Source organism: Apis laboriosa, unplaced genomic scaffold, assembly GCF_014066325.1.
Source record: "Apis laboriosa isolate Shangri-la unplaced genomic scaffold, ASM1406632v1 scaffold149_cov153, whole genome shotgun sequence".
Lineage (NCBI taxonomy): Eukaryota > Metazoa > Arthropoda > Insecta > Hymenoptera > Apidae > Apis > Apis laboriosa.
The window spans coordinates 32191-59969 of NW_025221797.1; the positions used below are offsets into that span (position 1 = coordinate 32191).

General features: G+C 32.1%; 1 protein-coding gene across 6 annotated transcripts in view; it reads left to right on the plus strand.

Annotated features, from left to right (window-relative positions):
* Positions 1–27779, plus strand: part of LOC122710524 — a 69903-nt gene that overhangs the window by 30031 nt on the left and 12093 nt on the right. For 3 of the 6 annotated variants that reach the window (XR_006345943.1, XM_043928429.1, XM_043928428.1), the window contains exons 3-11: positions 586–773; positions 1942–3052; positions 5323–5576; positions 8089–8211; positions 9239–9496; positions 10978–11157; positions 19531–19656; positions 24814–25041; positions 25880–26131. Coding sequence is in view for 2 of the 6 variants with exons in the window: in XM_043928429.1 (XP_043784364.1) it covers positions 586–773; positions 1942–3052; positions 5323–5576; positions 8089–8211; positions 9239–9496; positions 10978–11157; positions 19531–19656; positions 24814–25041; positions 25880–26131 (2720 nt within the window). In the remaining 4 variants the exon portion in view is untranslated. The remainder of the gene's footprint in view (positions 1–585; positions 774–1941; positions 3053–5322; positions 5577–8088; positions 8212–9238; positions 9497–10977; positions 11158–19530; positions 19657–24813; positions 25042–25879; positions 26132–27779) is intronic. The other 3 variants (XR_006345944.1, XR_006345946.1, XR_006345945.1) reach the window with 3 other exon arrangements.

A 27779-nucleotide genomic window follows, 5' to 3' on the forward strand; every position in this document is an offset into this window, starting at 1 on the left:
ATATACATCAATTGAATAAAAGTTACTTCGAATAATAATCGCACGATACGAATATGATTACAAAATGAAATTTTGTTTTCGAGGAAAATATCAACAATACATAAATTTCTTAAAATTACTTAACCATCTTATTTAAAATCAATACGAATATAAAAATTATTCCAAAGAGAAGTAATTTTTAATAAAAAAAAATTCACTTTCGACTAAATTCCACGTCACACTTTCCATACCAGCGCGAATCCAACTCGATCTCCAAAGCATAATTCCTTTCGTTTAAATCGCGATTTCCCTGGACAAAAAGGCGGATAATGTTTTAAGAATTATTAAGAATCCTTCAGGTTGATCCGTCGATACAAAACGCTCCCGCGTTTTCACGTGCTTTCGAAGGAAACTCGATGGAAAGTGTCCTCGAGAAGACGTAAATATTAAAAGAGGTTGAAAACTTGAAAGAGATACGCGGCATTATGCATGTCAAACGGGGATGGACTAGCCAAGTCTTTTCATTTTCGTCGAGATCAAGGGGGGAAGGGAGAGAGAGAGAGAGAGAGAGAAAGAGAAAAAACGGTTGGTTATGTTGTCCATTAGCTGGGATGCGTCTCTCGAGGGTAAAAAGACGCTCGATGAGAACGGGAGCTCCCTCTCGTCTCGAAACGCGGCAGAGGTGTCGGAGACGGAAGTGGAAACAGCGCCTCGGGCAGACGGAAATAGGGACAAGGTCCTCGTTCCACCAGGAGGTGTTTCCAACTCATCGTTTCGGCCGGGTCTGAATGTCAGTGAGTAAAAATGTTTGCCTTACGAATCGGATTGTAAGAGTTCTCGTTACAATCGTGTAAATTTTAGGAAATTAACTTTGCTTTTTGTTGATTTTTCAAAGAGGAAATGATTTATTTTTTTTTTTATTTTCGATTAGAACGAAGAAATTATTTTGCTAGAAGATAAGTTAGAAGAAGATAAGTTAGAAATAACAATTTGTCTTTTATTTCTTTTTGCTTTATTATTTTTGGCTGTGCCATTGTATGATTTGCAGTTACAATTTACTAATAAATAATAAAATTTTTTAATAAATTACAATTTTTATTCTTGACGAATAAACAATCAATTTCGATTGTAGAAGATTGAAAATAATACAAATTTGAATATTAATTGTAATAAATATTTATTTTTTAATCATGTGAATATCATGAATATATGATGAACATGCGAAATATTATTTGATTGCAAACAAGAATTGCTTCAGTTTATTGCATGTTAAACGATAGTGTTTACATCGTGGCATTAATGTCTATTTCAAACAAGAAGAAATCATGTGTTAATCAGTGCGTGACAAACGCATCATTGGATGTGTTCAAAGTTATCGTGTGTACATTTGTGAATAATAATTTTTATAATATTACAGTTTACATTGAAATTTATTGCACCAATGATTCAAAGTATTAAGAATATTATAGATTTTCTCTTTTATTCGTATTTAAACTTTTAACTGTGCTATTTAATATTTCACGATATTTTCAATGATGGTCTATTTCATATACCAAATTATATACTAACATTTAACATTTAACAATTTTACATTAACAGTATTACAAGGAGACCTCGTCCATGCATAATTGTTACATTTTAAAATATTATTGGAGGAAGTTTATAATATCAGAAGAATTTACAAATCGTAATAGAATTCGAGGCAGTGAAACTTTCCATATTTAAATAAATAAAAAAGCACATTGTAAAAATTAGAAAAATAATTTCCACATACACACAATCGCTACAGTTCAAAGAGATCCAGCCAAAAGAAAACGTATAACGCAAATTATCGAAAAATCCAAGATCAAACTTCGAAGGAAAGCAAGCGTTAAATCAATCGAACCACGAATCATTCCTCTCCATCCAAGATTTTCCCCAATCTTTAACAACAACAAAAAAAAAAATCTACCTCCCTTTCAGCAGCCTCGACATCGATCACTCGTCGAAAGGGCGACGGCGGTGACAGATCCCGGAAGAAACGTCGCAGGAACAAAGATTCGAAGAGCGGAAACACAGAGGTGGATCGTGAACGAGACGGCACCCAGGAGAACGAGATCAGGGGAAAGCGAAACGGGCAGACGAAGAAGCCTAAAGATTCCGCGGCGAGGAGGTATCGCGCGGAGCGTCGCAGGAGGAGGAAGAATCGCGAGCGGAAACGCGGGAGGAAGAGGGCGAGGAACGGCGAGAAGAACGGCGAGAAGAACGGCGAGGCGCGTCGAGCGTCCAAGTTCAAGAGGAGGATGAACGACGCGCCCGCGGCGCTGCTTCTCGGCAAGATCGATGGCCACGTGGTGGACGACACGAACGTGACTTCGAGAGGTAACCAAACGCGCTCGAGCGGCACCGATGTTACGTCACCGTCCAATCTTCAGGATCAATTAACCACCGAGGCTACGAAGAGATCCGCGCAGACCACGTCGCGTTACAACATGTACGAGGACACCGTGGAGAGAGAATTTTCGAAACAGCTCGAGAAAGAGATCTCGCGGACCCAGATGGAGGATCCTGCCAGCTTGGAGAACCGTATCCTGGGCAGCTCTGTGCCCAAGTCATCGCGGAAAAATTGGGGTCGAAAACAGGTGGAGGAGGAGGAGGAGGAGGAGGAGGAGGAGGAGAAGGTGGCGAAGAAGGGTGGTAACACGAACGAGGCGAAGTTCGGCAACTCTAGGTACGACGCTGAGAAGATGTTGGGCTACTCGAGGACCGAGGAGGATCTGCCCATTCTGGATTTGGAGAACGAGGTCCTGGCGAGGACGTTGAAGGATTACAACGCGTACATGACGTCGAGTTTGAGATTGTCGATGGTGGCGAGGCGGGACGAGGTCGAGCGGAGGAGGACAGGCGGATCGCATTTTCATGGAAAGCCCATAATCGACGAGGCAGAGTTGGACAGGTTGGGTGGAAAGAAGAGTATGGAATGGGCGAGCAGCACGGTGGCGTACGAGGACGATACGAAGGGGGATTTATCTTGCATAAACGGGACGTTCGTGCCGGCACCCCTTGCCCGGCATGCGCTGATCAAATATGTAAAGTAAGTGGCTTTTAGCATGAATAATTCAACTCATCTCGATCAGGTTGACCAGGTTTCCCTCCCCCGATGCGATTTCCCTTACGACGATAGGATCTTCCCCCGCGTTTGGGAAGTGGCGTATTATATATCACCTATCGTGGAATGGTAATTAATATCATTCTTTTATGAATCGAGCGATTATTTACGTATCGTTGGCGAATAGTTTGTCGATCGAATTGAAACGAACGTTTCTTGATCGATAAATCAATAATATTAATGTTATAGTTGATGGTGATTTTCTTTTTCTGACTTATTTTTCATTCATGATTCTTTGATGAATCATTAAGACCAGTGAGGGTTAATTTTCTTTAATAGTAGGTTATATCTCATTTGTTCAGCATAATAATATTTATTCATATTATTTATATCTTATTGATCAATTAGATTTTTTGATAATATCTAATATTTAAAATGTATTAAAATAAAATTAAAAATATATTTTGGTCATTGGATATTCACATTTTGTGAAAATATATAGTTAAATTAAAAATGTACGTACATATGTATTAGTATTCTCTCAAGAAATTGAAATGGATCTATGCGTTTGAAAATGTGCAATAATATGTAACAAAATTGACAAAATTATTCAGTTAATGTATGTGCATACATTATTACATTACATTAGCTGCATAAAATTAATGAGATTGAGTCGATTTGAAAACGAAAGTTAATTATTTGAATTGATTTACATTAAATCCTGTGTGAGCTGGTTAACCAGATAATAACTTTACGTTGGATCGTTTGATTTTAAGTAATATATAATAATAATAATTATTGATATAATAATAGAGATTTCACATTATTATTAAATCTAACATTATAATATTATTATATTAATAAAAATATTTTTACGCGGAAAGTATAAAGGAAACGATATTCCGTACACATTTAATTTTCTATGTAATTACTTTCAGTAATTATTTTCAATCCTATTAAAGTACAAGGAGAAACGTAATTCACAAAACGTTCCCTTCATTCCAAGAATTTCGTTCAATATCTTTAACGAAGTATGTGTTTTCCCTTCTCAAAGGACGTAAGTTGAAAAGTCTATAATTGCAGTTCTTGATGCTCGTTCCATTCAAAACGACTTTTTTCAGATTTCTTTTAAAGCTTTCTCTCTTTCTCTCTCTCCCTCTCTCTCTTTCTCTCTCTCCTTTTCTCGTTCTTCTCTCGTCTGTTCTTTAATCGAGCACATGTCTCCACGTCACAACGTGTCCCTTTATCGAAATTTCCTCCCCTTTTCGTCAGAAAACTGAATTACCGGGACAAGTTCGTAGCCAGGATTGTAGAGAAACCAGAAAAGTTTCAGATCGAGGAGCCGAACTTTTCAATGCTTCGACGTGCAGGAATTACCTGACGGTCCTGTAAAATATAAAAAGATCGGGTAAGTAAGGGAAATGGCTGTAATGGCAAGTAAATCTTGCTCTCGAGCAAATGTTGAATCAAACGTTGAATAAGGGACGTGGAAAGTTTCGTGTGTGTTAGAAAATTATGTTAGAAAATGATGGTGGCGATCGAAAAGGATTTATGTCCATTCATAGTTTGACATTTTATAGTTTCGTCGAGAATAGTAATATTAGATAAAATATCACGGGTCAAGCGATAAATCGAAGAGGATAGAAGAGGAATCTAGATATTTGAACTTATTAATTAAATTTTTACTCTTAGTTTATTACGGGTTAAATATTCGAAAGAAATAAAACATTTGCTGGAATGAAGTAACAATAAAATTAATCATAAAATTGTAACTGTAACGTAAAATATATCTTTAACAAGTTGTGCAATTTGTTATATGTTATGCAAGAATTTATGTTATGCTAATTATATATTTTGTATTTGATGGGCTTAGAAGTTTGTAACGGATCAAAAGCTCTTTCCTGTAAGATTATATGTTGGAAAGTATCGATCAGCTATTGTATATCTATTAGTTACGTAAACTTTTGAAGTTGAAGCGGTAATCAATCAGAGAATTAATTTCCACGGCCAATCGATGCATACAAAATTATTTATTGTTAAAGCATTTTCCTTATTTTTTCTGGCTTCGAACTTTTATGTCCTTTCTATATATTATAATATTTTTTTTGTAAAATTAAATAACAATCAACCCATTAGGCGATGATAGGAAGAAAATATCTTTTTATTGTCAAAAGATATTCGACATTCTTCCTGAATCAATTTTATTTATTCTCTTCCGAAATTTATAAAAGTCTGCAATTGGTATTTTCTCTAAGATCATCGATACCAGGCCACGAATATTTGGAAGCCGATTACGAATGTGCCCCAGGATTCTATATGGTGAGCACAACAAACAGATTGTTATGCAGAAATCGTCAATGGATGGGACAACTACCAAAGTGCAAGATCAAAGCGAATTTTGAAGGTGCGTGCATCGACGCTTCCTGCGATCACGTTTGCAAAGAAGTCGATGGCAGACCGGTGTGTTCCTGTTACAAAGGTTTCCGGTTGGAGAATGATAAATGTATGGGTAAGTTTGCATACAATTCATACATCTTTGCTTGCAATATTATCCAAATAATAAAACAACAATTTAATTGACAAGGATTAATTTAGGTGTTGTTCGAAATTTCATCTCAATATCTATTACTCGATGAAATATTCGAATTTGATATCGATCCAATTTTCAACAAATATATTTGGGAATATTTGAAATTTTCATAATACAATATTATTAAATAATCAATTTTAATGGAAATTATACCGATTTGATATATTCTCATAAATTGGATAACATTTTGTCACGTATTAAAGCAAACGTGCATGAAATATCTAAATATATATAAATTAGAGATTACCATGATACGTAATAAATTATTTCGAAACGTTAGTCCTTTATTCTGTTAGATAGATATTAAAACGAATGCAGGAAATTTAAATGAAAAGTTATTGCTTGCACAAACATGGATGAAGTATTGAAAATATTATTTCGATTTAAATACATTTCATATGTTACGTTGTTTTGTCTTATATTTTGTTTTTATAATTTTTAATTTTTTTACGATTACACGATCATTCATCAAGATTTAATAAAATTATAAAATTATCATTCGTCACGTGTATAAACGAATATAAGAAATAGAAGAAATATGAATAGAAGAAATATAAAATGCAGAAACGATATCGTTTTTTCTCGGTTCCCATCGGTTGACGAGACGTCAAGACGATGAAAAAGAAATTTCTCAAGATGAAATATCGATACTCGTTGAAATATTGACAGATTCCGCGTTCTGCGAGGGACAAGTTCTTCCTGTCCGTATTAAAACATCAACGATTTCGTTTCAAAGATCCTTTCCCTCTTTCTTATCCCACTGTGAAACGTATCGTCGTTTTATCTCTCATAAAACTGGGGGACAGTTATAAAATTTCATTTCGTTCGTTGCATTTCGAAATTAAAAGGAAGCCGGAAATTGAGACCAGTTCCTCCATTTCCATCCTCTCGTAATATCCCTTACGTTTTATCGTGAGACAGATTTTAATTTTAGAAAAGATTCATAAGTTGTTTCTGAATATTGAGTTAGTGAGGAAAGTCTCTATATATTATCTTACAAAGAAATTTATTTTACGTGAAAATTTTGAATTAAACAAAGTAGAGATGTAATTAATTATAAATGTTACAATATTTTTTTTTCAAAAAATTTCAAAGATGAATTCAAAATGAAAATCCTCGTACATATTTTTATAGTTTGAATCATTTGAGAATTGGAATATTTTATAATTTAAAATTTTATTCTCTTTCGTATTATTAAAAAATTATATTTAAAGATATTGAAAAGAATCACTTTCTTAAAATAATATCTCAATCAAAATCATCAAATCAAAATATCAATGAAAAAAATCAAATCACCGTCAAAATTTATTTTTATTAATATATCAAACTCTTTTCTAGTTTTGTTAGATGTGTCAGAAACTTTTGTGTGATTGATCATATTAATTACGTCGCTTTTTTTTGAAGTTGCAAAAAGTAAAAAGTTTGTAATAATTAAAATAAAGTTTTTTTGTCGAAATTTGTTTAAATAAAGATAATTCAGAATATTCGTGATAATTGAATGCAAATGAGATTAAAGGATCGTAGGATCGGAGAACCGTGGAATAAAAAAACACAAATTCAATAAAACTTCATTAATCTAAGTTGAATGAGAAAGTGGTTTAAATCAAGCGAAAATTCGTATTAACGGTCCTTGGAAAAATTAGCTTCCAGGGGAGAGAATGTCGTTAATCTGGACGAATCGTAAAGACAGGTAATCCAAATTAGTTAAAAGTCTGGTTTAACCGACTTTGGTAAAACAAAGTTCCACTCTATTCCAGGAAGGGAATAAAAAAAATTAAAAGGATAGATTTGACCCGAATAAATTGGCGGGACAAGAAATGAAACGAGTCGAACTTTCGAGTAATTAAGTATATTTTTTTTTCTTTTTCTTTTTTACAAACGAGATTCTCTGTATTTACATATCTCTCATTAATGTTTGCCCCATTCCACGATTTCTCATTATCTCTTCTCGAATATCGCTGATGTCATTCCACACAACGTAATTTTCATCAATTTTTTAAGAAGGAATTTGAATACAATTTTTTCAAATTTGTATAAAATTTAAATGAAATTTTTTTTTTTTAATTTATTGTCCATAAAAACGATCGTTATTTTTGAATACCTAAAAAATTTTTTCCAAACCAATCATTCTTTTCGAAAATAAAATAGTATAAATTTATAAAATATCGTGTTTCCAATTTCCACATCGAGATATCTTATCAAAGATAATATGTTCTTTTGTAAAATTTGAATTTAACTATTTGATGTATTAAAATCATAATTAAATAGTCTCGTTGGTTAGTATATATTAGTATTAGAAGATATTACACATATTAAGAAATTACGTATTAAAACATTACGAAGGGATCATCGCGATAAATTGAGATCAAAAGCGTAGCGCCGCGTGAAATTAGCCAAATTCCAGGCATTACACGTACTCGTTAAAATTCAGATGTGAACGAATGCAAGGATAACAAGGGAGGTTGCGAACATAAATGTGTGAACATCCCGGGATCCTTTCGTTGTGAGTGCCCAAAGGGGATGAAACTAGACGAGGACAGGTTCACATGCAAGGGTGAGTTATTTGCAGAATATATATATACACGGTATAAACCTATTATCCCTCCCCCTCTCCCTCCTTCGCTCTTCGAAAAAGCAACAAGTGTAAATCGCGAAAAAGCCTGTACACCGTAATATCGATGATTATTGGTGGAATTTCAATCGGTTGTTTCTCATTTGCTTCGAAATGTTAATTAAATATTCTAAAATATTTCATTTTGTTTTTAATATTATTTTTTATCTTAATTATTTATCACTTTTCCATCGAATAAATTTATTTTGAATTATTTATCATTTATTTCAATTTATTTTTTAAATTTATGTAATTATATGGATGGAAGGATGATGGATACGATATTTTAACGAATATTGTGCTATGATTATCTGGTAAATTAAAAGAATTTGATGGAAGAGGTAATGTGAGGAATTATATCGAGAAAAATATATTTATACATGATGGATGAAATGGCGAAAAAAGATTAAAAAAATTATGAAAGTGAAAGATTAGATTATCTTTTTTGATAGATTATTACATCGTATTATAAACGTAGTATTTGGTATTGGTAGAAAAAGATCTAAATTAATATTAAATTTCACGTGGAGAAAATCACAGCGGAAACATTAAAGGAAATATTAATATTATATCTCATATGAGGAACATGGAAGAAAATTTTATTGATTTTCTCTACTTTACATACGTCATTCAGCATCTAAAAATTATTGCTTTAATACACCAAAAACTATTTTAATAGATTCCAAGATATCCAATTTTAAAATCGTTCTTCTAATAAACAATAATAAAAATCACTTATTAAAAAAAAATCAATATATTTAATCTTAGTTAATCAAACTAATCAAACATCTCGAGCATAAATCTCTCCAGAATAAATGTAAATAAATATAACGAGTATTCGCATCACTTTTTCCCCCATTATTTTAAATTATCCAACTTAACAATCTTAAGAATGAATCTATTATTATCTTCGAATTCGAACTCGACTCATCGTTAGAAAAATATAAAATTACTTCTCATTATTTCATAGATATCAATGAGTGTCTGTTGAACAACGGGCACGGGCCTTGTCAGGATACGTGTCGGAACACCATAGGCGGCTATGAATGTTCCTGCGACAGTCTACAGGACACCGTACTGTCAGCCGACAACCACACGTGTCAGACAGCGGGTCCCTGTAGCGTCAACAACGCGGGATGCTCCCACACCTGTCTCTCCACCATGGGACGAGTATTTTGTCTCTGTCCCGATGGTTTCATCCTGGAGGACGACTGGAAAACCTGTCAAGGTAATAGAATTTGCTTACCGTTCTTTCTTTACTCTTTCCTCTGTTTTTTCCCCGTGGAAGAAGAATCGTGGAAAATATTGGATTACTTTTGGACGCTTTTTGAGTGATGGTTCGAGAAAGAGAGATTTTGTAGGATTTAGTATAATTTTGAATTTAGTAATATAGTGAATTTAAGTTTTTAAGAAGTTTTACAGTTAAGATCTATTGAGATATATGAGTTTAGTTGATGTATATTAAGATACTTATATTTAATATTGGAAATTGCAGTGATGGTTTATAATTTCTTTTGCCATGAGTAATTCAAATAAAGGATTTCATAATGAAAGAATAATGTATATTTTAAAAATGGATTTAATATATATCGTTTCTTTAAAAGAGATAGAATTTTGGCACAACGATAACATAAATTAAATCATATCATGAAATAGATTTTGCTTTTTTTGTGTATTTCAATGTGCAGATTCAAAAATTCATGGTTCCAAACGTTTGCAAAATCGAATTGAAAGAATATGATTCTGTTCCAAGCAGAATATGTTTTAATTAGCCTCATCAGAGAAATCGAAACCGTGTCTAATATGTATAATGGGTTTGTGAACGGCGACATTCCATTCTTTTATTTTTTTTAATTGTATTTTTTTGCCAATGCACAAAGATTTGAATCTTTAAAGAATACGCCATTAACGAATACGTTAACGATATACGAGCTACTAATGGATGCTTTCTGTTAATTAATAATTCGTTCTGAAAATGCTTCTTTCCTTCGTAGCCATTCATTCGAATTAATATTCAATCAATCATTTATTCTACGTAATTGATGTTCTATATTTAATAATATCTACTTACATCTATTTATTGAAATATTAAAAATTTTGCAATCTCTATTTTTAAATTCATAAACAGATATAGAATTAATATCCATGGATAATTGATGTAATTATGATTGTTTAATTTTTTTTAAAAAAATGCGATACAATAGCAATAAAATTCTTTCTTTCATTATAAATTGTTGTTAAAATAAAAGTTTTATAAATATTTCTTATTATTGTTTCCAATAGTTTGGAAGTAAAAATATCAGTATCGAGTAAAAACTCTATTTACTCAGAAGACCAAAAATTTTCTTTTCGTTATCATTATCACTCTAAAAAACAACAAAAATTCAAACGTTTCTCAATCATGAATGAGAAATCCTCACGTTATTTTATATCCTTTTAGCAAAAATATACGCACTCCCCTTGATATTTTTCATCAACTAATTAATTCAAAAATTTAAAAAATGAATAAATATTTCCCTATCCCATTGCGATCCCCGATAAATCCATTTTCCATATTCCATTTAGATACGAAATATCACGATATTATTCCTCACACGGTCAAAATCCTGAATAACGATATCGAAAGTCAAATCTTCGGAATTAAATGGTTCGAAACGATAAGAAGGAAATAGGAGAGGAAAAATAAAATGCGATGCATCTCTTTTCCAGACGTGGACGAGTGCGCCCAGCCAGATTTGCAAACGGAGATGTGTCGGTACGGTTGTATCAACACACCAGGATCTTATCGATGCGCCGAGCCAATGGAGTTGAAGGATCAACCGATACTGGACAGCTTGTCCATCACGTGCCTGCCGGGCTACGAAGCCACCCCCGATGGAACTTGTATCGGTAAGTGGTTTAATCCGTACGGGTGATTTAACAGGAAGTTGGATTTGCCCCGGTTAAGCCCCGCGGCGGACACTTTTCACTTTGCGAACATCCACTCCTCCCTGTAATACATTGTACCTCGGTTGCTTCGCGATTCCTGCGATTTCGACGTCGAATCTCCCTTCCGAACGATTGATTTCGAATAGGGGTCGATTAACAAATTGGATAACCGTCTTGACGATGATAAATCGGTTAAGAAGATCTTAGTAAAATATATCAAGAGATACATTTTTTCATCGTATATACGATTTATTTCGAATGTTTGGAGAATTATGAATGAAATTGTAGGAAAATAATGGTATAAATGAATAACTGAACGGTACAATTTTTGTAAAAATTAAAAATGTATCTTGTTGAATCTTCCTGTTTAATCTTTAAGGACAAACTTAAAGATTAAAGAACCTTTGTTTCGTAGAGAGTTTCGAACGATTTAATCATAATTAGCCAATGGTTAAAATGGAATTCGGAATTGTGAATCCGTTACGTATCCTGTGTATCACTATGGTGTTTTCGAAACAAGGAAAGCCGGGTTCGTAACGACGATATTCTTCGGTAACCGGGATAATTGTGTTTGTCGTTCATTTCGCGGTGGAAAATTTTAGTGGAAGCAACTGATGGGTGGTACGATAACAATTCCATAGGGAGATGAGCGTCCTAACGAGATTCCGCCGCCTGGTCCTAGTCGTGCCCCATAATACCGTTCTAGACGATCCCAGTACGTAATCGAATTAACCTGCACATGGATCCACTTGGTAGGCTAGTGGGTTCTACGATGGTAATATCGGGGTCGAGATTCTGGATCATCAACTGTCGGAAAACTGTCCGATTTAATGGAAACTGGTTCGAAACATTTCCAGAAGAAAGATTTTTTTCCATTTATTCGTACAAATTATATTATCAAATTGATTTAATTTAATTTGGTGAAAGTATGGTAGTATCTACGATTTGGATCATCATCTTTCATTTATCGAATTATATTAAATTATATTTCGATGTAAAAATATTATATCTTAGATTTGGATATCGTTTTCTAATTTTAAAGGAAATTTTTTTAATTTTACTCTTTCAATTAAAGTACTAAAGGTCTAAAAGATTAGTTTTCTTGATCTTTATTTTTGAAAAAATTTTGTAATGATGATAGTTATCAGAAGAGTATGAATAGTTAAATCATTTACTTTTTTTAAATCTATTTTGTTGAGTAATTGAATTGAATTGTAGTTGGTCATTATTTTAGTACAAAAGAAATTCTTTTTTCGAAGTTACTTGTTACTGTTTTCTCATTTCATGAACATATTTATTACACTATTTACGAATTATTAATATTAAATTTTTCTCTCGATAACTCGAACGATTTCATTTTCTCAATATCTCTGCAGAAATGTCAGAAGGCCAAATAGTTCAAAATTCAGTTTACTCTTTTTTCCATTTCGTTTCTGTTTTCTATTTAATGTAAATTCTTTCTTCAATATTCCACGAGAATCGTAGAAAATCAAGGAACCAAGCATCGCGAAATTCTATTTTCCTCCTCCAGATTCCTTTCCTAATTCATTGTTTTCTATTCGAAGAAAAAAAAAAAAGAATTCTTTCAATATTCCATAGGAATCTAGAATAAAAGAAATTCGATTTTCTTTCTTTGAACCCTTTTTCAATTCCTCCCTATTTTCTATTCAAAACGAATTCTTTCAGTATTTCAGAAAATTTGAAGAGAAGTAAATAAGAGTGAAATGAAATTCGATTTTCTCTCTTCAAATCTCCTTTTCTAATTTATTGTTATATTTATTAAAACAAATCCTTTCAAAAACTAATATATAATAAATAGATAGACCAAAAATCTATAAGCCTGATGAAATTCCGTTTCTTTTCTCAACTATCTCTTCCAACCATTCGAGCCAGATTTTGTCAAGTATTTCTCGAAGAACCGAGTAAAATACCAAGAAACCAAACGTATAACAACATTTTCCTTCTTTTCTAATTCATCGCCATATTTCATACGAAAAGAACACTTTCAACATTTCTCCTAGAGCGAGAAAAAAAAAGCAAGCTTCGCAAAAATTTCTTCTTTCTCCTTTCTTTCTCCTTTCGAATCTCGTTCCTAATTTGTCGCCGTTTTATAGTTTCCATTGAGAACGAGTTCTTTTCGTGGCTCGGTGGTAACAGCCGTCGAGAGAAGTGGAATGATTTAAGGGTTCTAAAGGCGTCTCTATGTTCCTGATTACAAGGTGACAGCTCTCTCCAATTTCCCCTAGGGGATATAAAAGAAGATAAATGCGAACCGGGATGAATTAATGGAATTATGCCCGGCTCATTATGTAATGCGCGGAGGGGTTGTTTCCGGGTGGATTGACTCGTGGAAATTAAAAAATTCGGGGTAACGATATATCGGGAAGTTTAATCGAGTTTTGGGTGAAATGGGATTTTTCAATTGGCAAAGTTGTAAATTGGCTATGATTAATTTTTTCCTGATTATTGTGGTAAAAATGATACATGATGATTTTTATATTATTAGAGAAACTATGTATAATGATATTCATGTTTCTAAATTTATTAATATTATTAAGAAATTTCTCTAATAATTGTAGAATTTTTTAGAAATAATATGGGGATGTTAAGAAAAATATTTTAGAATTTATGCATTACGTATATAGTGTTGTATAAATTCTAAAAACAAGAAATAATTGTATGATAATATAATAAAAACTAAAGAAATTTTATATCACAAAAATATTCATACAAGAGAATTAAAATAAATATAATTTATGAAAGTAAGATTTGACGTTTAAAAATAATGAAAACCACAATTTAATCCATTTAAATAATGAGCGAAACTTTATCACCATTCGTAGAAAATCGAAAAATTATGGGTTTTAAAGTTTTAACAGTCTTAAACAATAAGAAACTCAGTCGTTCGACTTTTGGCAGCAATTTTGGTTTATTACTATCCAAGAACTTCCATCGAAAGAGATTAATTTGAAGAACTTGTTTCGTGAATAAGTAAGGAAAAAGAATGACGAGCACCGAGGCGAAAGGAGGTCTCTTTTTCCGTTCGATCTAGAATTTCTGGCAGAGAATATCGCAAAAGTGTTTTAAAAATGCGATTGCAAGAAATTTTGAATTAGTTTCGGGGTGTTTTATCGCGAGCTTTCTTATCGCAGGGAACAGTTGGTTCATTTTTTGGTAGCCTTCGATGGAACAAAGAGATTTTACTTGAGGAAAGTTAACGTTTTTTCGACCCTCCGCTAGAGAGCGGAAGTTTCGTATGTTTCTTCTTTGTCTAGTTTACTGCGAATTCGTTTCGCATTACGTCTGCTTTTTCACTTGTAATGTTCGAACGAATGATTGCACTACTGTGGATTTTCTTCTTTTCCTTAGATAATTTTGCGAATCGATGATTTTTCTATTTGTTAAAATACAATTTAATTAATTTTTTAAAAATTTACAATATTCTATTTTGGAATTTATTGATTGTATGATACATATACTCTATGAATTGTGGGAATTTTAATAATACATTTCAAGATGTATGTATATAATTGTATAATTGTAACATTATATTATCAACTATAAGGAAATACCATGTTTTAATAATCTAAAGTGAAAATCTACTTTAACTTGTTGAACAATAATTTATTGTTATACGAAATAACAAAAAATATATTAGAATTATAAAGAGCCCATTAAACAATTTTAAGAAAAGAAATTTTTCTAAGAGAAATATAATTTATTATAATATATTAAAAACACTGTTATTTTTTCATAATTGATAAACGATTTTACAATTAAATGGAAGAGAAAACAGTTACGAAAAAGATATTAAACAAATATTTAAAAACTTAAATGAGTAAGACATTAATAAAACAATTTTCAAATTAATGTTACAATTATTAATAGATTAATAAGCTTATATCTAAAATTAACAAGTGTCTGGTGACTTGGCGAGAGACTATAACCATTGTAAATATTATAATTACATAATTGTTAAGACCGGTAGTAATTCCAAGTGGACATAATTAACACGACGGAGGAAATTCATGAACAAACATGACCTTTTGCACATTTAATTTCGAAAAAGATTCAATTAAGAATAATTTAATGAGTATACCTTAAGTTTTATTATAATTTCATTATATTATTAGAAATATTAATTATTAATTTTCGTTCATTGTTAACGAAAAAAGTTAAAAGAAGGTACGTTTAATATTCCAAAAATCTTTTTTATTTAAAACAATATGATTATCTCTCAAATTATTCATTTTAAAATTATTCCGTTTTATTATATTATGGAAAGGATTGCTATTAAAAAAAGGGATACAAATCATACCACACAAATCGTTGATTGTGAGCTCGTAATTTTTGAAAAGTTTCTTCGAGTATATTATTCATATTTCATCCGGTGAACTTGTAACAAGCTCGTCTTAACTTTTCTCGATCTTGCAAAGTTTTTACGATGGCCTCGTTTCAACCGATGCGAAGAAAACAGTTATTTTGCTTTATTGTTTTCGTATTTTCATTACGCCTTGGCTAAATACTCCGAACATCGGGAAATTCATTAACTCCTCGGGATTTCCATTGTTATCGTATTTTCTCCCTTCTTCTTTTTCCCTTCTCCCGATTTCCGTTATCGTCCATCTGGACTTGACGTATCCTGGCCAAGTTTCACCGGAAGTCGTTATAAGTTTAGAAAATTGTTACAACAAGTAGCGTTCCGTAAAAATTTCTCTGCAAAGTACCCTTTTCACTTTTGTGGAGCATAGTATTCGTTTTTGTAAGTATCTCATTACCGGTTAACTTTGTGCACTTTTCACAAGAGTTTGTTTTTTCTTACGCGCGTGTGTGTGTGTGTATATCTTTTTTGTCTCTCATTTTAAATTGTAACAATGAACGCGAAGAACAACAATGTATATGCAAATATTTTCAGGATTTCTGTACATAATTATTTATTTTTGTGTTGGAATATACAATATTAATTTTTACTTTCTTATAGAAATGTATTAAATTTTCCAATGTGTTGAATTACAAAAATGAATTGTACGATTGAACTGATCGAATGTATCAAAATATATCTATAATTAATTTTGGTAACTAGCCAAAATATTTATCATTTATAAACACGATGAATTGTACATTTACTATGCAATAGCAAACGTATTTTATATTTGCTAAGGCAGCAACTTATAAATATGATATAATCAGCATTCTGCAATCAAACAAGACAGTGCATATCTGTGCAAATATATTGCAGAATTATTTAATAAATTGAGATATTAGAATGAAAAATGTTATTATAAAAGAAAAATAGAGAAAATTTCAGTAATTTACTTTTTTAGAAATGAAAATTATTTTATTATCTATCATTTTTAAATTATAATTATGATTAAAATTTATTTTCTCAATAATGAAATAATTTAAACATAATATATTATACGAATATCATTTATTTTATTGTTGGAGATTATTTATAATAAGTTTATAATAAATATCTCGTTATTGTTGTGTATATTCCTTTTATTAACAGTTTATATAATATCTTGCCAATTAATATAATTAGGAAAAATAAGAAGAAGGAGAGATTCCAGTCAGAGAAAGAAGAAATACAAAGTAGTTTTACAAAATAGAAGACAAAAAGTATTTCAAGAATAAAATGTCGCGTTTATATTTATGAAACAATTTCAGACACTGATCTATTTAAAAATTGTTATTTTTATACATCGTGTATATGACACATTCCGTTTTAAATTTAGATTAGTCGTTATATGATAGTTTCCAGTGATAAATGGTTGTTTGTCGTCAATGTCGAAACCACGTGTGCCAAATCAGAGAGCTCGAAGCTTTAGAAGCTTGATGTAGTGCTTATTATAATATTTCTACGCTTAGAAATTATGTATTAGTGTGGATAATCAAAGAGAGTTTCAAAATTCAAAAAAATTTGAAAATATAATACAAGTAACTTTAATGTCATTAATAATGAAATTTTTAAAATAAAATGAATATCACGTATTACAAAGAACTTGTGAATTTTATTATCTAATTAATTTTTTAAATATTTTTTCGTAATTTCCATAAAATAATCAAAAATCTCTAATCGTTTTAAGAGAAATCGTAGAAATAAATAATTGACAATATATAGAAATCAAATGTAGAGTGAAATATTTACATAACTCTTACATAACTTCCAGATTTTTAAATAGTATGATCAATGGAATTATGTAATAGTAGTTGCAGCTTTATAATAGATTTTCTTCAGGCACCTGCTGTACTATAACTGTTGGATCGATGTCAACCATATGTGCACACGAGGCTTATGAAGTAGCATAAAAAGCTGTCTAACTCGACTGAGAGTTCTCAGATTTGCTTCGAAACAATGAATAATACATAACGCGAAAAGTTCAACAAATCGTTGATTTGTAAACTTGCTTTGTTTCTTACCTTTTAGAATCTTTTTACGGATGAAGATTATGGTTTACCACTTGAAATTTGCATTTTGATACACTTGCTTATTTCTTCATTTTCCTCCGAAAAAAAAACGAATGAATTGAGAATAATTCTTTTAAACAAAAATAATTATTTATTTTAATCTATACCCAAAGATATAAATTTTTATCTGTTTATTCTTTCTTTCTTAAAAATATTTCTGTATTCATCCTTTCGCAAAAATCACGAGAATAATCCCTTTATCTAATTTTCCCCTTATCCTTAACACTTAACATTTCCATTATCATCTCTTTACTTTTCAAAACTCAATCGAAACGCAAATATTTAATTATAACAAAAAACATCAACGAATATTATCATCCAACTTCGATCATCGATTTATTCAAATCATTTATTTCTAATTCCTCTCTACATCAATCTCCCCCCTATAATAATCTCCCCGCACATTTATCATTCAACGTATCACATTGAAAAATCCTCCCCGGATAAAAATTCCAAAATTGTTCCACCACGCCAGCGGCTCTAAATCTTCGAGTTCCCTGCTACTTCCCCTTTCCAACAAAATAAATCCAAAATAAATCCACCCCTTACATTCCCTCCACGTTCAAGAGACGTCGGGGCAAGAATGCTCGCGTAGCCAGCCATTCACAAAGGAAATCCCCCCGGCGACGAAAAATCAAGCGGGCATTGTATCGATTCGCGCGCGGAGGGGACACGTTTCGACCATTTTGTCGACCTGCGTCATTATCGCGCGCGGATGGGCCGCGTCCTCGTCGTCGTCGTCGTCGTCGTCGTATCGCGAGCCACGGTGTCGTGAAAGCGGCGGAAGTCGAGCACTCTTGGCGGTCATTGAAAGCGCTCGAGGCAATCGCAATCCGGCCGACCCTTGTACGTCTATTTCGGTCAATTTAACGCCATCGGGTGGACAATTGACCGGGTCGGTGGCTGGCCGACGAAAGAACGCAGACGAACGTGTATTGTATGCGAATGAAAGGGGAGAGGGGAGGGGAGGGTCTTCCGTCGTTTTCAAACGTAGGGAGGCGAGGGGAGGGGTGAAAGGTCAGGGCGCGTTATCATAGCATCGTGTAACATCCGCGTCGAGGAACTTGAACTTTGCGCTGATCGATAACAGCTGGTTATATCGTGGCGAAAGGGAACGCTCGCGTTAACCACGCGAGAATAATGGTGATACGGTGGTCCGTCACGTGTCTATTTTCGCGGCCAATTCGAAATTGTTTATTGTAACACGCATTTAACACGTATCGAAATTTAAATACGATGATGGGATCGCCATTTCGATCGTTTGTTAACGTTAAATCGGATTGGAATTAATTTTTAGAAAGTGTGTAGAAAGTTGGGTACATCTTTATTTTTTTCTTTACATTCTATGTCATTGATTGATTGATCAGTTCCGAATTTATATTTATTGTTAGAGAATTTATTGTTAGAGAAAATGTAGGTAAATAATGTTTTGCATAATGTATTATACAAATTCAAATGTTGTTAAGAATTTAAAAAAAGAGATACGTTAGAAATAAATTTTTGTTACGTACTTAGAGTAATATCATTAAAAATCAATTTAAGAAGCGCACATTAAATCGATGATTAATATCATGCAACAATAAATGATTTTCATATAATTTTTTTCCTCGAATATTTTGCAACTTGCGCTCCACTCATCTTGTAAAATTCTAGTTTATATGCTACTAGTCCTCTTTTCATTACAAAATCATTTGTAAACTCGGCACGTAACGGTCGGTTTTAAAAATTTTATAAATTACGATGGTGGAAAGGGAAAAGTGAAATATTCCGTTCGCGTAAATCCTGAGCGTTTAAATGTAACAATGTCCTGTGATTGTTTATCATGCACCATATGTGATATTAATTCTGCGTATTTTTGTGCAGATATCAATGAGTGTACGGTTGACAACGGTGGGTGCACAGAAGTCTGCGAAAATACGGATGGGAGTTTCTTCTGCGCCTGTGACGGTGACGAGAAAGCTCTATCGTCGGATGGCAAGTCTTGCGTGGGTGAGTTTCTCATTTTGTAAAGAATGTTTCATAATTTTAGATTGATGGAAAGTTTTTAATATACATAAATTGGTTTTTTTTCTAGCAAATATTGGTTAAATAAATAAAGGAAGAGATCATTAAAGTATCTGGCTAAGATTTGATATTAATTTTTTCTTATTTTTAAAAAAAATTTTTGAAAAAGAAAAGTATTGCCAGATTTATTTTTGAATATTTATCGTTTTATTTCACAGTAAATACTCGAATATATATCTAATGTATAACGATGATATATTCATAATTCGTTTATGATTTAATATTATGAGGAAAAGGATTAATGAGCATTTTGATTATACTTTCATGTTCTCGTCGATACATTAAATAACTTGTTAAAATTAATAAAAAATTTCATCGTCGAGATTAGGAATTGATTATACGATAAATTTATTTGATTCAGAAATAATTCTGAAACATTTACAAATCAACAAAGAAATTTTTTCCAAGTGATTAGAACCCTATCATATTTGAAAAAAGAGAAAATATTCGAATTAAAACGGACGGAAAATTTTTCAAAATTCTTCTCTTTCAACGAAAAAAATTCAAGAAAATTCATCTTCATCTTTGAACCTTCATTCACTAAGAAAAGAGTTAACCATTTATCGAACAAGAAACGTTTTCTTCGCCATCCATTATCGTCTCGTATCAAATCGCCCAGCAATTTTGATACATCCTGTACTTGTCGTCCCTCGAAATGTTCCCTTTTCTTCGGAGAGAAGTTTCGGAACTTCTTTTCATTCGACTACTCGTCCCATCCTCGAGGATCATACATCATTCGCGCGTCTGGGAAACGCAATATGTTCCACCGAGAGGCGGGGGAAAATTTCTCGGCTATGTAATAATGCTATCATGGACACACACGTGACGAGAAACGTTTTTGCGATTAATACTTACACGGCTGAGTAATACTTCCCTTTTATCCGCGGGACAACTACAAATTCACTCGCGTTTCTTGCAGTCGGATTAATTCATGCCTCGAGGCACTTTCTCACTGGGATGGAATGAGGAAATCTGAATTGCGTGTTTATCTTTTAATAGTGCTTTTGATCTTCCAGATTTTAGTAGATACTACTTATAGAAAAGGTAGTTTTTGTAAAATTAAATTTTTGAAGTTTCCGCTTCTTTTTTTCTTAGCATATATTATAAAACTTATACTTTTGTTGACTTTTTACATCTTATTTTTTTTTTTATACGTATTATATTTTCTTCCATTATAAATTTATTCGTATTTTAATACGAAACGATGTCCGCTGTAATGTAAATTAATGAATGAGAAATTTTTGTGAAATTTAAATATTTTTTAATCTTAATTCCGAATTTTTTTCGTTCATTGTCGGAATTACCTTTACATAGTATGAAATATTATTTGTTGAAAACGAAAATTAAATTACCATAAAATTATCGAGTAAAAGTCTCTGGAAATAATATGGAAATCTATGTGACAAAATCAATGAAAATAATAATTTTAAAATTAATTTTTAAAATTATTCGAGCATCAAAAATATAATCAAATTCTTTTGATTTCAAACATCGCTATAAATCAATTTTTGTTGCAAAAAGAAATGTTTCTATGTTTCATTTCACATTATTTCTTGTCTCCATGACGAAGTTAACGTGTCTATTTTTTCCCTCTCACTTCATTGAACCACTTATGTATCACATATCGTACATCGCTGTCGGTAATTTTTTTCAAGATGATTTAGAACGTTTTCGCTCTGAGAAATTTCTAAACGATTAGTTCTTGACGATTTATCGAATATTTCTGCTACTGAAATTTTCTGATTTTAATTTTTATCTTCTTTTTTCTATTTATTTTATTAGTTTCATGTTGAAGTAGATTTGAATTGACTTTGTATAAATTTTCTAAAGTTATAGCTACACTAATTTTTATACATAAACATATTTTTCCAGAAGTAAACAGTAATTTACCTTAAAGCTCGATTAAACTTTATTAAAATTAAAGAAACTTCAAAGCGTTATAACTCGAAAGATATTCATTTCTAATTAATAAATGAAAGATCATTAGAGACGCGAAACTTTGCTTTTTAAAACGCATTTTCATTCGTCCCGATACGACTTCCGGTTCCTAAGATATCGTCGTGTAAAGGAAAGGATAATTTTTGGTTATTTTACTATCTGCGTCCTCGTCGCCTTATTCGGATCTCTCGCTCGCACTTCTTCTCACTGACCTATTCCAAATTCCAGACCAATGACAGACGCGATTCCTGGAAAAACGTAGTACACGATTCTTGGAAGAATGTAGTACGTGTTTCCAAGAAAAAATATAGGTCACCGAGTTGCAGACCCATTCATAATCTCTGCACGTCGCGCTATGGATACTTTAAGTCTTTATATCTCAGCAACCGATAAAGATATCGGGACGAAATAAAAAGGAGCTTCAATGGTATGGTTTTCTCCATCTCTCGAGTGTGTTTTAATGACAAAATTTTCAGTTTCTTCTTGCACTTTTTATATCGAAAAATCGAAGTCTCATTTGTGATTCTGTACGAATGCAGTGGTTTATTATTAAAGGCTTAAGTTTATCTAATTTCATTTCTAATTTGTACAAAATGATCTTTGCATTGAGTTGTAATATAATATCTTATGGAGACGATAAAAGACAAGATTATTACCTGTCATCGATATTTCTTTCTCGGAGAAGCTAAGGTTAGTTTTTCGAATTAAATCAAAATAGTTTCCGGTTAAAAAATTATTTTAGAGTCTCGATTCTTCTTCCAAATCCATCAAATTTTTTAATTCTTCGTAAAGGACAAAGAATAAACTTCTCGTTATATTTTTCTCTAGCATTGTACTCGATTTTTCAAACGTAATTTTCGTCGATAATAGAATGAAATTCGACAATTATCGGTTCGTCGGGAAATGTAAACCATCGTGGCGAGACGGAATAACTGTGCAAACAATCACAATCTGGGTCACTTGATTTCATATTCTCGGAGAAACTTGTAAAATATTAGCGTGCACCTTTATCCAATGCAAATTTCACGTTGGAACTTCTTGTGTCTTTCTTATTGCTTGGTAAGTTTATGAAAACGAGAAAGTAAACTCGTGGAACAAAAATTTGAACAAGTTGGAAAACGAAATCGGAATAATACGGAGAAAGTTGAAATTTCAATTTCATAAGGATAGAAATGTATTTCGAATTAACCGGTGTTGTTTCCTCTTTAGATTTTGCATATCGTATAAATGAATGGGAAAATGAAGAAATTTTATAACAACTACAATGCATCGTGGTTATCAATATTTAAAAATGGTAAATCAATATTTAAAATAAAAACGAAGTATCGAATTTATATTAGAATTAAATTGTGATTATTAAATCTTCTGTAAATATTGTAAAATTCTAATTTATCCTTTAATAGACTAATAGATATTTATTAATTATCATAGTTTTCTTTACTGATAATTTTTTGAACAACTATATCTTCAACAATTTTTTTAATTTACTCACATTTAAAAATCAAATTAACTTTCACTGGAATGATTCATATCGTAGGATTATTTGTTTAGAGTGCACGTTATAGGGCTTAGATATACAGATACCAAGCAAATCGACATTGCACTCTCTTAATCCTTCTGTTGCTAACGAGGGCTTTACTCGTCATCTATGAAGCGGTCTAAAAGCATTAACGTTGACTTAGTTCTTAGTCCGAAAGCAGATTCCAAATACCAGAATTAATCATTACTTATACGTAGATTTAATAACCATATATTGATACGCGTTAAATTTATTTCTATTTCATATATTATGACAGTTCTGCTATTCGAAATGTAGAATGTGTAATATATAACTGTTTGATCCATACAAAGATTAGAAGAATAGGAATCCCGTTTTTGATGATTTGATTACTGACTTGAGAAAACAAATTTGATAAAGAGGAATGATATAGTCACTTCTCTCAGAATCTTGAAAATTGATACCAAAATTTAGATTAAAGTTTAATTAAATAAAGAACATTCATTTAATAATTCTAAACTTAAATAGAAAAAAAAAATAAAGACGAAAATAAATTCTTGGAATCCTCTTCTTCAACATCCGGAATTCAATAATGTAAATCAACCAAGGGGAAAATTGCAAATGTTGTGCGAACACGAGATTGCTCCTTAATGAGTTAATCGATATCGGAATTGGCGATTGAAACCGAGGTATTGCAGATATTGCGGATCCTCAAGATTTTCCATTGTCAAGTGGATCCGTTTTACATTCGAAAATCCAGTTTTCCATTGAAACAATCCATTGAGACTAGCTCCCCCTGTGCAGAACCGTCACGGATCTGATTCTTGCAAATGTAGCACCGACATGTGTCTACCCCCACCACGATCGTCATTAACATTCATAATTCGTATATTAGGGTAGTAGTCATGGGGAATAATAGGAGCAGACACGGAGTGCAACGCTTGGGCGATGTCGCGAGATCGACATCTCGGTTACGTCCTTGCTAGACTGGATATTAACGGTGACAGAAATTACCTTGATTTCGGGGTAAATTCGTGGCAGGGAAAGTCTGGCTAATTGTAAATGGATTAAAGAGATTCGCAGATTCGTATCGATGATCGGTGTTACAAGAATGGAATAGGAGTCGAATGTTTGATGAATATTGGAGAGATGTGGTGTTTATAGGTTTTTCTCTTTTTTTATTTTCACCAAATGATTCCTTTCTATGTAGAAATAATATAAAGATGAAGAATTTCTGGTTTACATTACAAATGAATTTCGTTTTATATTTTATAATTTATAGTGTAGAGATTAAAGAAAAATATTATAATATAATAATATAATAAAAGTAAGAAAGATTATAAACATTTTACTTCTTTAAATCTAATTCAATTAAATTATAAATTAAATCTTCAACTGAAAAGAATGTGGCATTTAATTACATTATTTTCTCGGTTAGTTTTTATATTTTATAGAAAATAAGATTCGTGAAATTCACTTAAAAAGACAATATATTTCACGTATAGAGTAATATCTTTTCTTATTTCTCGTGATTTAGGTCGATTTGTCTTAGAAGATTAAGGAGGGTTAAAGATATATAAGTTTTAAAAAAATGTTCGTTTTCTAATAACACAGCCTTAGGACAGACTTCGATTTTTCTTTTCCAGATATAAATAATGTATCCTGCCCACCATTGAATCCGGAGGGTCGAGGATATTTAATGTGTTCACGTTTAGCTACTCCAAAGCCATGGAGAGGTAGACGAAGAGTGGCCAATCGACCAGGTACCAAATGTTTCTTGAAGTGTCCCCATGGGTATCAACTTCACGGAGAATACGAATTGACTTGTAGATCGGATGGTTCGTGGGACGGCCCAAAACACGGCGAGTGTGTCAGTAAGTAACAAAATTTGTTTTTTTTATTTTTTTTTTTTATTTTAAATTTAGGATTATAATTTATACGTGCAATTAATTAAAATTGATTTGTAGCAAATTTTATTTAAAATGACAGTTATTGAAGATTTAGGAATATTTCTGAAATTAGACTTTCTAATCTACTTTTTCATGTGAAACGCAAAGTTAGCTTAATAATTAACAATACTATATTACCAGCTTGAATCAAACATATTGATGTGATCAAACATTTGAGTCTCCATATATATTTAGTGTTTGCATAGCATTATCGTAGTCTACGTCTTTCCACCATTCTGATTCTAATTAAACACGGGAAATTTGTTGATTTAAAGTACAAAAATTTGTACTTCATTTTAAGAAGAAATACATGTAAAATAAGGAATTTATAATAAAGAAGACTTAATTTTATTTACTTTAAATTTTATTTTATAAGAATATTATCAAGACTAGATGTATTAAATAATTAAAATTAAAAGTGAAATTCATTAAATAATATTACTATTATTAATATTATTTTAATATCATAGTACACATATATTTACTTCTCCATTTGTTGTACAATCTATCTCTATCACTATCCCATTCTATTTATTATATCTTACTTCTTCTAACGTCAACATAAATAGTTTATAACTTGAATCGATCTTCCAAAACTCCATCTCGAATATAAACTCTGAAAATAATTCAAAAATATTAAGAATAATTTAATCGACTCACTATTTCACGTAACTCAAATTCATGGTTGATTTATATCTTGATATCTTCTCTCAACTATAATATCATTTTATTAACGATTTCTATCTCTTACCTTTCGTTGCAGGATACAGCAAGCCTCGTTTAGAGTGCCCGAAAGATGTGGTCGCGGAACTGCCACCAGGAAGAGACGAGGCCTTCGTGACGTTCGATCAACCCTCGACAGATCTCGATTGGTTCCGGTACGTTCGATCGAAACCCTCCTGGGGGACCAGGCTGGAGGCTAATCTAACCCCGGGTGTGCATGAGATCACGTTCTTCGCGAGACACCCGGTATCGAAGAAGCAAGCTAGCTGCGTGTTGCGCATCATTGTCAAAGGTGATTAATTAATAGCCTGTGCATGAAATTGATCCGTGAAATCTCGCCAATGATCGGTAATGATCGTTAAACCCTTCTATTAATCAATGAGGGTGGATCTTATCCTGGCCGATAGAACGGGCAACGATTAATTTTCCCGGGTTTAAGGGACTGTTGAGGGTACGTATAATAATGTATTAATCTTCTTTCAAATGACATTCTGTTTCTTTTAGGTGTTTCTATCCAAATGAAATCGATTGATAATTCTTTTTTTTTTGAAACTTATTATCGATAGTATCGATTAATTTTTATTATTAGTGAGTAGAGTAGATTTAAAGGTTTATAAGTAATTTATATATATTTAATTAATCAAGATGGATATCGCATGAAAAATCATCATTTAAAAACTATTTTTAATTAATTAACAGGAAATCCCTGTATTTGATCATTTATCGTAGATAATAATTCGTATTCATTTTACCGTCTTCATATTTAAATTTCATCGATGTTACTCACATTTTGAGAAACTCGATACATTATCGCTTTAAATCACCCTTTAAATCGAAGAAACTCCATTTCCTCGAACTCATTTCCAAAACATTCAAAAACCTTCCCTTCCTCTTTTTCCATTCCCCTTTTAATTAACCCTTCCTTCACCTCCCCCTTCTATTTCCACACCACAGCAAAACGAAATCCTTTAAATTGAACGAAGGAACTCACCCCGCCAAGGAAAAATTCCGAAACGACGATTCGAGATGTGGGTCGACGTCAGACCTCTCCTCTAGAAGTGGAAGAAGGTTTCGCGTGTTCCTGACTGAAAACCTATTACTGGAATAGCCGTGAGCCCATTCACCCCGCATTTTCTCCCGACTTAATGCGTCATTACGTGTTTTCGCGTCGAGCGTGTCGCTTAAAAAGCTTCCGGTGGCGGTGGCCATTAACACGATCATCCAACGAAAGTTAGATTCTAAGATGCGCGGGAATGCGGTACGTTCTTTCATTAAAATGACTCTTAAAGCGCGGCATTCGATTGTCTCGAGTTACCAATGGCGTGGAAGAATGAAAACTATAGTCTGTGTTCAACGGGAGGAATAGCAAAGTGCATTTGATCGATGCACGAACAGAACTATAGAATTTTATTAAAGTTAAAAATAAAGTTTTTTAATTGGAATTCTTTTGGATAATTTATTATTCAAAGGATAATAATTAAAATGATAAAATAAATATTATCCGATTATTATAAATACAATATATATTTAAAATGATTTTATTCAAAATTTTAATTAATTTTTCAGCTCAACTTTGACCACGCATGTTTTGCCAGGTATTTCCACTTGATGCATAGATGCTTTATACCTGACGATATTAATTTATATTCAATAATCGTGATCGTATTACGACAAAATTGTGGATAATATGAAAATATAAAATTACTTGTCGCATTTGACAAAAGACTAACTAATTAACGTGCCAGTACAATGCAGATTAGAAATAACGTTATAGTTTACATTACATAACACCATCAAACAGATTAACAAGTATGAGAAAAGTGTGTTACACGTACAGTGGCTCTAAAAATACGAAACAACATTAAAAGGAAATATCGTTTATTGTCTCGTTTCCTTGAACATGGTATCTCCTCTAAGTTTGGAGCAACCATCCCATAAAA